The sequence below is a fragment of the Spermophilus citellus genome (genome assembly GCF_964194105.1).
Source record: "Spermophilus citellus genome assembly, chromosome: 8".
Lineage (NCBI taxonomy): Eukaryota > Metazoa > Chordata > Mammalia > Rodentia > Sciuridae > Spermophilus > Spermophilus citellus.
The window spans coordinates 39,216,868-39,230,748 of record NC_138189.1 but is presented as its reverse complement, the minus strand read 5'-3'; the positions used below and the strand labels follow the sequence as shown (position 1 = coordinate 39,230,748).

Genomic DNA, 13,881 nt, shown 5'->3' with positions numbered 1-13,881 from the left:
ATTAAACATCTTTTTTAACTTCTATATTTATTAGTAATAATGAGGTTAGACATGAAAAATAATCATTCTCTACAGTGTGAAAAAGATTAGAGCTGTCTGTAAAAATGCTATTTGTTCATGTTTCATGGTGTGACAAGTTTGTTACTGAAGTATCTCCTGTGTGTGCTGCACCCTAGTATGGCGATGAGCTGGCCTGGTCGGAAGTGGAGAACGTGTGGACCACACTTGCAGATGGCTGGCCGAAGAACCTAAAAATAATTTTGCACTTTTTGATCAGCATTTGTGGGGTGAATAGTGAACCAAGCCTCTTGCCTTACGTAAGTATTCAAGTTCTTTTAACTTTATACACACACACCTCAGATGTGTATATACCTCAGATGTGTTTATGCCAAAGTATGGACAGCAGTCACCCTACAGAAGCAAGCAAGAGCCACTGGAGTGAGGACAGTCAGGCACTTGTAGATGGCCTTATTTATTGATTCATTCAACAATATTATCTAGTATAATTATAAGCAAACACTCTTCTAGGTACTGGGCATTCCAACCTGATGGGTGAGACAGATTTTATTCTTTGAAGCTACACCTAGTTTATTTATTAAATAAATCAGTAAGTTCTAGTATGGTTGTGATAAGGGCTATAAGGGAAAGTACTGAGAGTGAATAATAAGGAAACATAGCAATCTGGATAAGAGATGCTACTCGAAGAAATTGATATTGCAGCAGAGACCACCAGATTGAGGAGGATGGTATTGCAGCTGGCATTGGGCTATTGGAGCAGGTGGGGAACTGGAGCTTAGTGCCGTAGGCTGCTGGAAGCCCGAGAATAGAGAGAAAAGGAAGAGTGGATAACATGGAGGATATCAAATCTTTACCTCTGTGGGGAAAGCAAAACTAAATCTGTCCAAGGGCCCTATAAAACTCTCAAGCTCGAGGGTGAAATGGAACTTGGATGCTTGAATACTTCCTGTTCTATGTTCACAGTAGCCATGAAGTGGCATCTCCTAAAAGTGTGATCTGCAGAAGGCTGCTCCAAAGGTTCTTCCAGATCCCTCTTCAAACAAACCAGTTAGTGGCCTGGCTTCAGCCAGCATTTTCTGAGTGTACTTGAAAGCATTGTTCCCAAGATGTGACCCTTCTATGACCAAATCTAGAGTTCTCCCTCATGCTCACCCCTCATTGCCATGCCCACACTGGACAATCCCACGTTGGGGCCGTGGCACTCTCTTTCCTTCTCTTTCCTACACCTCCTCTGGGTCTTCCCTAGGGCACCAGTACTCCTGAGACCTGATATGCCCAGTCTTCTTTTTCCTTACCCTGCTTCATTGATCTTGCCAGTACTTAGCCATCACCACACAAATGATGTTTTACCCATTTGTCTCAGCCAAGTAGATGAAGAGCATAGGTCTGTGTTTGGATCCTTGCTGGATTCACAGTGCCTCAATGGTTCCTGGCACATAGCAGGTCCTCAATAACCAGATGGATGAATGAGTGAGTTGGAGTGGGAACTAGAAAAAAAGCATGAGATGAAATTTAGGGAATAGCCATTTGACAGGAATTTAAAAGGAGTCATTTTTAGTGTTAATAGCAATAGTTTCTTAATTACTATTTCTTCAGCACTTGTTATGCCAGACATGGTAAATGCACTTCATCTACATTGTTTCATTCACTTCTCAGAATAAATTGATGGCTTTGCAGTTTTACAAATGAATTTAAAAAGACAGAGAAAACAGTCATTTCCTCAAGGCCACAGAGACATATAGCTGTGACACTTAATGGGCTGGAATTCCATCTCGCATCCATGGTGGGAAAGCCTGGCAAGGGAGCAGGCAGCAAGGGGTCAGTGTGGCAGAGGGTGGGGAACATGAGGGAGAACTGTAGGAGATGTGTCAGAGAGGTACTGTGGGGTCATGTGGTTTAGGACCAGACACCTACCTGTCTCTCGATGCTTCTCAAAGAATATTAAGCCCTGTTACATGCTTTGAAAACAATGCTTTCAAATAGATTTTGGGAAGCTTCACACAGAAAAGTGGGGAGCGGTTGGGAGGGGACTTGAGGACTTGATAGGATCAGGGCAGGAATGCCACAGGTCTTCAGACAGGAGAGCCAAGGCACAGGGGCAGGAATGCACACAGCGTGGTCAGAGGAGACTGAACCCAAGATCAGAGAGAATTAGCAGTCAATTGGATGGGTAAAGAGCTCTGTGAGGTTAGTTATCACTGGGTAACCATTATAAAATTTTCAGTGTGGCCAGGCACAGAGGCTCGTGCCTATAATCCCAGCAACTATGGAGCCTGAGACAGGAGAATCACAAATTAGAGGACAGCCTCATTAATTTAGGCCCTCAGCAGCTTAGTGAGACCATGTCTCAAAATAAAAAGAACTGGAGATGTGGCTCAGGGTAAAGCATCCCTGGATTTACTCTTCAGTACCAAAACAAAACAAACAAACAAAAAAACCAAACAGATTTTTGTTCTGATATAATAAAGCATGTTTTAAGATTTGACCGGGGTCGTCTAAAATATGGCTTGCACACATCTGGGTGTCCATAAATCATCTGTGGATCTTGGTTCTGGAAGGAGGGTAGGGCCTGAGATTCTTCATTTCTAGCAAGTTCCAGCTGATGATACCTATGACCACATTTTGAATAGTAAGGATTAAAATAGGAAGAAGAAAAAGAGATAGCTTGATCGTGTAAGTTATTTTGGTGATACATATCATTAAAATATATAAAGATAGTACGGAAAAGCTTTTTTGTCCATTTAACTAAACTCATATCATGTACTCACCATTTAAAAAGTGCTTTACAAATCTTACTTAACTCATTTAATCCTCCCAATAGCTTTATGAAGTAGGTGCTATTACTATCCCCATTTTGCAGATGAGAAAACTTTCCAGTGGATCCACTGGATCCATTTGAGTTAGCTTAGCCTGGGTTCTTGTCATTGTTCCTTGCTCTTGCTCTGTATTTGGGGTAAAAATGGGAGTTCATAACCCAATTGATTCTAATCTATGAAATATGATTTGTCATGAGCTTTGTAATGTTGTGAACATCCAATAAAAAAAAAAAAAGACTGTTCTTTACTGCTAGGTTCCACATAAAGAACAGGAAAGGCAGAAAAAACAGAATGAAAGGGAAATCCTAGGTTTGGAGGCTGGGCTACTAAAGATCAGGGGAAAGTCTTCACAAAAACTTCTAACCAAAACCTTTTTCCCTTAAAAAAGAAACCTATAGAAGAGCATTTTTTTCTTTTTAATTTTATTTTAAAAAGAAGAAACAGGACTGGGGTTGGGCTCCATGGTAAAGTGCTGCTCACCTAGCATGTGTAAGGCCCTGGGTTCAATCCTCAGAATGAATGAATGAATGAATAATAAATAAAATAATAATAATAATAATAAAGGTATTGTGTCCCATTACCAATCAGTGTCTAGGCACATTTTGATTGTGCTTGTTTATCTTTCACTTAAAGTTTAACTAATTCTGATAAAGTTTATCTCAAGACAAATTTATGAAATAAATATTTTGTGTTTTCTTTTCTGAACCATTTCTTTTGTGACAGGTGAAGAAAGTTATCGTTTATTTAGGTAGGGACAAAACGATGCAGTTGCTAGAGGAGCTGGTGAGTGAACTTCAGCTGACAGACCCTGTAAGCTCAGCTGTCACCCACATGGATAACCCCCCCTACTACCGCATCACTTCCAGCTACAAAATCCCTTCCGTCACCTCAGGTGAGACTGCACCTGAAACTGATTGCTTTGTGTCAGAAGAGTTGCTTTACCTAATTGTTAGTTTTAGCAAACATCTGAGTCTTTAAACAACATTATTGAGAAAGCAAATGTGAATTATGTATCATAATTAATGTGCTGAGATTTAGTAAATCTTCATATGAATAAAGAAATTTGGTAACATAAGGAGTGTTACTATTATAGAGGGAAACTTTCCAGACTTATTCGGAACTGGAATATAAATTTATAATGCCTATATAATCAGTATGCTAAATTTAGAAAATGCTTATTAAAATTATTTGTGAAATTGCACATTATGATTATTTTTATTCAAGTAAGTATTTGTGTGTGTATTTAATTTTTATTGTAAATTGACAAATTATATATGGGGAGTAGAAAATAATGTTAGATTTATGAATACAAAGTGGAATAATTAGATCAAACTGATTAACATACCTGCCACCTTAAATACTTATCATATTACATTATTTTGAGTGAAGAAATTACATTCCTGAGGGAATAACTTACAGTGAAAATCAATACAATATTTAGGCTATTATAAATGAAATTTCTATGAAACTCTTTGGGAGTTTATATTGAATGTTTTCACCGTGTCAATAACAGTGTATAATTAGAAATATTAAAAATTATATCTTCACAATTTATTATTCATCATTTATTTTTATTTCTTAGCCTGTTTTTCCTACAGTCTAATGATTTCTAATAGTACTTCTGTTGAATTTTTCATACCTGCTAATACAATTTTAATTCCAAAGACTGTTTTTTTTTTTTTTTTTTTTTTTTTTAGTTAGGAGTTCTTTCTTTTTTTTTAGCAGTATCCTATTCAAATTTCATGGTGGTACTTTTTCTGAGCTTGATAAAGTTATAAGATTTCTTCATCCAGCAGAACTTCTTACATCACTGTTTATCTTGTCTTCATAAAAGCTTTGCTTAAAACCTGCCAGTTTCATATCTTTTTATAAGAAAAATGTGTTAAAAATTGTTAAGTTCTGGAGCTTGAGATTATGGTTCAATGGTAGAGCACTTGCCTAATAATACATGTGAGGCACTGGGTTTGATCCTCAGCACCACGTAAAAAATAAATAAATAAAATAAACCAAAAGGAAGAAAGAAACTTAAAAAAAAAATCAAGGGGCTGGGATTATGGATCAGCAGTAGAGCGTTTGCCTAGCATGGGCGGGACCCGGGTTCAATTCTCAGCACCACATAAAAATAAAGGCATTGTGTTGGGTCCATCTACACCTAGGAATATTAAAAAAAAAAAAAAATCTGTATATTTATAGAGGACTAGTTGATTGTGTCCTTTTTTAAGTGATGGTTTCAGTGATCTCCATGTAGGCCTTTTCTCTTAAATCATTCATAATCTGATTTCCCAGCAAAAACTCCCCTGCCTAAAGGAGAGGGTGTGTGTGTGTGTGGATAGATTTTATGTGTTTATGTACACACATATTTACACAGGCCTTGAGCCTCCAAAAGACCAGTAGGGGAGGAGGGATCCAGAGCAGGAGACGAAGTCTCAAATTTTAGTATGTGGTTTTCTTCTCGTTCCCTATTATCAGTAAGGTGCTTCCTCCTCCTGCCATGCAATGTGTACCCTAGTCCAGAAATCTTTTGCCTTACTCTCACCAGAAGAGACTTCTTCCAGATGTGGGTGGAGACAGCCACCCAACTGCAAAAGACAGGGAGATAGATTTGGGAGGCTACTTCTAAAGTAGGTTTTCAGCCATTCTCCTATGTTTAGCTCTGCATTGAACCCCAATTTCCAGATGCTCAGTGCTGCTCATTCCTGAGCCTTTTGGAGATTCAATAGTAGAAACTTCTTAATCCACACCCCGCTGCCTTCATGATTCTTAATTACTTCCTGTGCATTTGTTTTCTAGCATCCCTAAAATTGTTGCTGTTACCTCCTTTCCCTCTTGATCCTTACAAGTACATTCCTTTTTTAAAATCTCTCTGCTTTCATTTCAGTGGATTTTGACTGAAATCTTCTGTCCTTTATTGTTCTCTTAAATTAACAGGTACTGTTTTATTTTCTATTGATAGGAACTACTTCCAGTAGCAATACAATGGTAGCTCCCACAGATGGCAACCCTGATAATAAATCCATAAAGGAGAACTTTGAAGAGAGGTGAGTACCTTTCTGGTCTTCATTAGCCTTTCAGTTTGACAGACTGATTGTCATTAGAATAAATGAAAATCTCTGCATTGGATTGTGTGGGGTTTTTTATTTTGTTCCTTTTTTTTTTTTTTTTTTTTTGGTACTAGGGATTGAACTCAGGGGGGCTTTGCCACTGAGCTATACAACTCGCCCTTTTTATTTTTTGAGACAGGGTCTCACTAAGTTACCTAGGGCCTCTATGAGTGGCTGAGGCTGGCCTTAAACTTGTGATCCTCCCGCCTCAGCCTCCCAAGTCACTGAGATTACAGGAGTGTGCCACTGTACCCTCCTGGAATGTGTATTTTGTTGTGTTAACTCTGGTGAGGAGGGCTGAGGATGTAGCTTATGAAGTGTGCATGAGGCCCTGGGTTTGATCAACAACACTGCAAGAGGACCAAAAAGCAAAACTTCTAATGAAGAAATATGTTTCCATATTGGAAAAATTTCACATCTTTATGTTAAAGATGCTGACAGGCTAGGATTTTTTAAAATATATATTTTTAGTTGGACACAATACGTCTATTTTATTTTATTTTTTTATGAGGTGCTGAGGATCGAACCTAGCACTTTGCACAGGCTAGGCAAGCGCTCGACCGCTGAGCCACAACCCCAGCCCCAGGCTAAGATTTTTGATATGTTGTAATGGATGAAAAGGTGCCATCTGATAAGTAACTTTGGTGTCGCTTACAATTTGAGACTTTTCTAAAAATGGTTATTTACTCTGTTTTTTTTATCAAATCAGTCTCACCAAAATATCTATTTAAGGGAGATATTTAGTAGGAATGATTGACTAAAAGCTTAAACTTTTGAATTATAAGGTAGAAACTAACATATACCATGGTAAACTCTTGGTGGTATTTTGCATAACGTGCTTTTTTTAAACGTAAGAAGTAAATAGAAGTACAAATGCCACTTTTCCATGAGCTGTGCCTAACCTCCCTGATCATCCCCATAGCTGCGTGCAGCTGGATATCTACAGTGGACTGAACAGCCATCTAAACCGTCAGCACCACAGACTAGAGTCTCGATACAGCAGCAGCTCTGGAGGATCTTATGAAGAAGAAAAAAGTAATCCATTCCGAATGTTCCTTATAGAACTATAATGATGAGGTCTATTGCTTATTATATTAATACAGTTTTCCAAAAATTTGATTTTTTAAAGACTATTTAACTGCCACTAGTGGTGTTCCAACATAATGTCTTGAATAATGTCTTGAAATGTCTTGATTTTGAAGAATGATTTTAAATAAGCAACATATAAACAGGAGAAATGAAAAACAAAACACAGGTTCCCTCTAGATGATAGAATTGGTTCTCAAGAAGCATTATAGAACCAATACACTAGGCACAACCTGGTTTTTTGTTTTTGTTTTTTAACAGGTGTTTGCTTTTCCCTGTGTGAATTTGCATTTTACTAAAGAGGTTGTCCCTTGCACTTACAACATAAATAATCTGCCCAAATCTCACTATGACACTAGAGCAGAAACACAAACTTTCAAGCCAGGAAGGGACCCTGGAGATGATTTGATCCAATCTCCTCATTTTATGCACGATGGAACTGAGGTCCAGAGAGGTTAAGTGACTTACCCACGTCACACAGAATTCACATTCCCTGACATCATTTTTTACTGAACCTGCAGCCCCATTGTGGTGGAGCAGATTTTCTTAAGAGATGGGTTTGTGTTGGTCCTGTCTCAGGAAATTTAGACCTGAATAACTTTCCAAAAAGTCCATGTTAGAAGGCAGTTTCACTATAAGATTGTCTCCTGGTTTGGCTATCAATTAGGGAATTGTAAGGAAGTGCTAATGTTGTTTTACTTTAATATAAAGGATGGAACCTGAATTGATATCTCTTAATTATCTCTGTCTCTCCCTCTCGCTCCAGTTGGCCTAATCTGATAATATTTGTACCCAGGTCTTCCTATCATACCTATGTTCAAATAGTGGGAAGTTATTTTTTTATCACGCTCTGATGCTATAAATAGTTGGTGTCTTGCTAGAGTTTGCTTATATTGCCAGGAATTAGATGGTGTAGAAAATGAGACGATTTTATCTTGATAGGTGATTCAATGCCACTTTATTCTAATTGGCGACTGAAGGTGATGGAGCATAACCAAGGAGAGCCACTGCCCTTCCCACCAGCTGGAGGCTGCTGGTCACCACTGGTGGATTACGTGCCTGAAACGTCGTCACCTGGATTACCTCTTCACAGGTGGACTAGAGCGCCATTCCTACTTCCTATGAGCCACGTTGCTGCTGAACACTTTGAGCCTTCTTTATGCTGTCTCATGACCCAGAATGGATGGAAGCAGTCTTCTTAATTGAGATGCTGCAACAAATTAAACCACCATGTTTAGATTTTAAGACAGCCAAAAATCTGAGTCTTCTCTCTCTACAAAATTAATATTATTCAATCTCATTCTGCTGCTGCTTTTCTGGGTGTCTGGCATAGTTACTTGACCTTTCTGGGACCCAGTTACTACATCTGACAAAAATGTGACTTTCTTGTAGTGGGCACTCTTTTTTTTTTTTTTTTTTTTTTTTTTAAGTGGGCACTCTTATTTTGAATTGAATTAGATTGAATTCTACTGAGTTAAAATTATAGTTGAATAATTGCTGCCTTCTTTGAGAATTCATGAATGCACCAAACACATATTGAACACCTACTCTGTGGCAAGTGATGTGCTAGGTTTCAAGGCTGAAGGACAAAGGGCATGTGGCCCTTGACCTCAAGGAGCCTGGGCCCTTAGGTTTTATTCTAACAACGCTATTGCTTAACGTTCCTTCAGCTGCATTTGTTTTTCCTCTTGTTTTCTTGAGAAGTTGTATTTTTCCATGAAATACAATCTTCAAGGCTTTGAGTAATTTGTAAAGCATTTTCCCTAGGTTTCTTCAGGTCTAGCCAAAGGCTAATCATGCTCTCATTTGCCGCAGGTGTAACATAGCGGTGATCCTTCTGACGGATCTGATCATCGATCACAGTGTGAAGGTGGAATGGGGAAGCTACCTCCATCTTCTTCTTCATGCGATTTTTATAGGTAATACATCCTCATGTCTGATCCCTTCCGAAAGGGATCAGAAAGTGCTTAGATGCTTCTTGTTTTGGTGTTTAGTGTGTTGTTTGTGGGACTTTTCACTGTTGATTCTCCAAATCCACTGGGGAGCTATCAGTAGCCTGATTTCAAACAACAAATATGTCTACTGTCCCTGTTTTTGTTTTTGCTTTCTTGTGGTGTTAGGGATAAAGCAGGAACTCAGGCATGCTAGGCAAGTGCTCTGCCTCTGAGCCAGAATGCCAGCCCATTTGGTCCCTATTCTTTCCCTTTTCTATCTTGTGGCCCTTTGTACTCCACACAAACACACGTATAACCCACTAGGGAAATTTCTGTGGCTATGGAAGAGCAGAATCAATTTACCTCTGGGATTAGAAATTTTCAGAGTAGATGGAATATGGAAATAGACTCTTAAGTATTTCCCAAAAGAATTGACCTGGTTGACAATCTGATTGTTACACCCGAAACTCCACATGCCCTGCATGGGCTCTCATCTTCAGTGCCTTCCATGCTTATGGGATTGGCTTCCTGAAGCAAGTCAAGGTAGCTGTCTTCTTACACCTTTTTCTGCCATGAACACTTAGTAATATAATCATTCTTTTAATATTCAGACATTTGTTTTCTATTAATGTGCTGCACACCCACCCACCCCCCAAAATGCCTATCTTTTTTTAAAAAATTCACTTATATATAATGTTATGTAACAGTAATGATTTCTAAGAGATCACTAAATTTTAGACATGAAGTACATTAAAAATCACCTGGGTTCTCCGTAGTGCTATAGGACAATAGGCTCTTAAAAAACAAGTGTACAACTTTAAACCAATTAAAAAACAAAAAAACCCATCATATTCCATGAAATACAAATACATCATACTCCACGAAGTCTTTTGTATACAGTGGGCACTTGTGTTCATAGTTTCCAAATCTGTGGATTGAACCAACTGTGGTTTAAAAATATTTTGGTAAAAAACATCTGTATCCTTACCAAACATGTACAGATTTTTCTTCTTATTGTTATTCCCTAATGAATACAATGTAACAACTACTTACATAGCATTTAATAGTATTAGGTATATCGTAAGTAACCTAGAGATGATTTAGTATATATAGTAGGAGGGTGCTATTTTATATGAGGCCTTGAGCATCTGCAGGGTTTGGTATCTAAGGTAAGTAGTAAAGCCAGTTCTCCAGTGATGACTGTAATTTCTGTAGAGTTTGGTAGCAAGCATACTCATTATTCCTCCTAATTGATAATGATTTTCTCCTCTCTGTTTCAGGGTTTGACCACTGCCACCCTGAGGTGTATGAACATTGTAAACGCCTGCTTCTTCACTTACTAATAGTGATGGGACCCAACAGTAACATCCGAACTGTTGCTTCTGTCCTTCTCAGGAACAAGGAGTTTAATGAGCCCAGGGTGCTTACAGTCAAACAAGTTGCACACTTAGATTATACTTTCACAGGTATTTACCTTAAACCTACACCTTTAATGGAGAAGTATGCTTCATTAATTTGGAATCTCACAGTAGAGAAAGTCAACTAAATAAAAGTTGAAATACTAGAGCAAGCTTTTAGAAAACAGTTATATTTAAGTTATCATTTACATTCTTTGTTCAGTTAAAGAATGTATTAAAATATTTGACCTATATTGCTCTTAACGATCTTTATCACACAAATGTTAAGTTTTGAATATATAAGTTGAAGAGTGCTGAATTCACTGAATACTAGCCACGAATAAGATGATGTTGCATTAGATTCCCAGCTCACAATATCTGGACGCTGACAAATTTAGACATTTAATTTTTTTTTTACTCACTTGGTTATCTTTGCTGCATTTAAAATGTTATGTGTTTTGAAGAAGCAAGGTCCAAATCAAGGAAACTGTAATATCAAACTTATTTCACTGTCAACATTTTTTTTTACTTTAAAAGTTATGCTGTCTTCCTTCCTAATAGCCCCAACTTATTTCTTCCACTCATTAGTACACCAGACTAGGAATATGATCTAGATTGTTTTGTGCATGCAGTGCTGGGGATTGAACTTAGGGCTTCACACATTCTAAATCAGTGCTCTATCACTGAGCTACAGGCCCAGCCTGAAAATAATTACCTTCAGAAATTGAAATTAAATTGCCAGTTTTTATATGTGGTTTATAAATTTTAAAGACAATCAGTTAAAACCCTATTATTTACTTAAAATCATGTAGTAACAAAATGATTATTAGGAAACATTAGCTTTTTAAGATTATGGTTAAGGGGCTGGGATTGTGGCTCAATGGTGGAGTGCTCGCCTACCATGCTTGAAGTACTGGGTTCCATCCTTAGCACCACATAAAATGTAAAATAAAGATATTAAAAAAAAAAGATTATGGTTGAAAGAAAATGGAGTAAAACTTCTGCTTTTTGAGAAGGGAAATTGCATGGAAATGGAAGGAGACCCTCATGGTTATACAAAATTACATACAAGAGGAAGTGAGGGGAAAAGGGAAAAAAAACAAGGGGGAGAAATGAATTACAGTAGAAGGGGTAGAGAGAGAAGAGGGGAGAGGAGGGGATGGGGGATAGTAGAGGATCGGAAAGGCAGCAGACAGTGGATGTGTAACTGATGTGACTCTGCAATCTGTATACGGGGTAAAAATGGGAGTTCATAACCCACTTGAATCAAAGTGTGAAATATGATATATCAAGAACTATGTAATATTTTGAACAACCAACAATAAAAATTAAAGAAAAAAATTAAATTAAATTTAAAAAAAAAAGATGCTGTGATTTCCACTGAAGGAAGTGAGTCTCCGGAGACTCCACAATGTGCCCCAGGGCACAGTTGGAAGATGTCAAGTTAGGATTTGTCTCCTGCACCTGAAGCCTGTGCTATCTGTTTTTCTAAGCCCTCTGGCTCTCACCCCTTGCTTTTCAGGTCATACATGGCTATTTTGTACTATTAGAACACAAGCTGGATAATGCAATAAAATTTAAAAGGCAAAAAAAAAAAAAAAAAAAAAACTTCTGCTTTTTTATGCTAAAGCACCTTTATTCAAAAATTTTAGTTTGTTAGGGTTTTTTGTTATTGTTGTTGCTTTATTTCATTTTTCTTTCGGTACTGGTACACTTAACTACTGAGCTACTTCCCTAGTCCTTTTTATTTTTTATTTTAAGACAGAATCTCCCTAAATTGCTAAGGGCCTTACTAAGTTGCTGAGGCTGTTCTCGAACTTGTGATCGTCCTACCTCAACCTCTCCAGTCACTGGGATTACAGGTGTGCGCCACCGTGCCCAGCTTCTGCTGTTTGTCTTTAAGACTCTTTTTGCCATTTTAAAAAATACAGCATTAGTAAATAATTTTTGCCAGTATTCATTTAATGCTTAACTTACTATAAATATTACACATAGTCCTTAATGTAGTTTTCTTAAAAGTAAAATGAAGCAAAAATTATAGAATCCTTCCATTAGAAATTAAAAATCATTTCATCTTATGGAAATATGACTGGTTTAATAAAAACATTGAAAAAAATGTACCAAAATATTAGGAAACTGCTACTTTCAACTTTTTTCAGCAGATGGCAGCAGAGGGCCACACAGTTAATCCAGATTGCTGAATTTTAATAACAAGCTGTAAAAAGTGTTTGTTTACCTCCAAGCTATCTGGCTGCAACACAGTGCTTATGACGATGGTCAGAAATGCTAAGGGATGTCAGCTAGCACTGACAGGTTTCCTCCTGTGTCCTGTATAATCTATAAATAACACCCAGTGGTCCATCTCTGAAGTGTTTTGCGGCATCTTTCCTGTGTAGGTATCACTTTGTGGGTACTCATGTTGAGCTTTCTCTTCCAGCAGGCATTAGCGATTTTATACCTGATTACCAGCCCTCCCCCATGACCGACTCAGGGCTTAGCTCAAGTTCTACCTCTTCTAGTATCAGCTTAGGAAACAACAGCGCTGCCATTTCACACCTGCACACCACGCTCCTCAACGAGGTGGACATCTCAGTAGAGCAGGACGGAAAAGTCAAAACCCTCATGGAATTCATTACCTCAAGGTAACCTGCAGCTCTTTCCATCCATGTTCATGTTGAGTCATATTTTTGTCAGTCTCTATAAGCTGCATTTTTATTTTCTGAAATGCCATGATTCAAAATGCACAGGTTTGTATTGCACGGTATTTTGAAAATTGTAATGCATGTAAAGATTGTTCTTTTGCATGCCTGCAATCACGCCTCTCACTGCCCAAAGAGTACCGTATTATTTGGATATATAATATTCTTTCATTACGTACATTATCAGTCAATCATCAAATACTTGTCTATTCTCTACTCTATGCAAGGCTTTCTAAGTAGAGAATGTTAATAGATGGGGAGAAAGGACATGATGTTCCACAGTGAGAGCCAGATCAAAGGACCATGAGAAACAAATAATTCATTCTGACTGTAACACTGCTAAACAATGCTAGAAAGCTTGGTATCATTCAAACTGGAAGGCCATGAATTCCAGGCCTGTGGTTATAGATTACATTTAAAATCGTTGAACTAGGACCAAGGAAGTAGCTCATGGTAGTGTGCTTGTCTAGTATGTGCAAGGTCCTGGGTTAAATTCCCAAGCCCCCGCCACCCTCCCACACACAAACACACTCATACACAGAGATCATTGAGCTAAATTGGGAGGATGGGAGGAGTAATTTAATAAATATGTGGAAAAAAAAAATCAGTTCCCTAACAGTGAACTGATTAAGAAATGGAATGGACTGGACCCAGTGTGCCCACCTAAAGGTTTTCAAGGCACTTTGGGCCTAGGCTAATAATGAACTTAACTGACGTGATAGCAAAGATGTTGTTTATTTATTTATTTTTGTGATACTGGGGACTCTATCCAGGAGCAGGGCTAAAACTATCCCTTTTCTGCGACAGGATCTTGCTAAGTAGCTGAGGCT

General features: G+C 38.0%; 1 protein-coding gene across 9 annotated transcripts in view; it reads left to right on the top strand.

Moving 5' to 3' along the window:
- The window catches only part of FRYL (FRY like transcription coactivator), a 247,605-nt gene that overhangs the window by 190,063 nt on the left and 43,661 nt on the right, over window positions 1-13,881 (top strand). For 7 of the 9 annotated variants that reach the window (XM_081303038.1, XM_081303035.1, XM_081303037.1 and 4 more), the window contains 8 exons: window positions 177-317; window positions 3,558-3,726; window positions 5,788-5,872; window positions 6,858-6,970; window positions 7,964-8,114; window positions 8,837-8,940; window positions 10,236-10,421; window positions 12,790-12,994. In XM_081303038.1, the coding sequence (XP_081159164.1) occupies window positions 177-317; window positions 3,558-3,726; window positions 5,788-5,872; window positions 6,858-6,970; window positions 7,964-8,114; window positions 8,837-8,940; window positions 10,236-10,421; window positions 12,790-12,994 (1,154 nt within the window). The remainder of the gene's footprint in view (window positions 1-176; window positions 318-3,557; window positions 3,727-5,787; window positions 5,873-6,857; window positions 6,971-7,963; window positions 8,115-8,836; window positions 8,941-10,235; window positions 10,422-12,789; window positions 12,995-13,881) is intronic. The other 2 variants (XM_081303036.1, XM_081303041.1) reach the window with 1 other exon arrangement.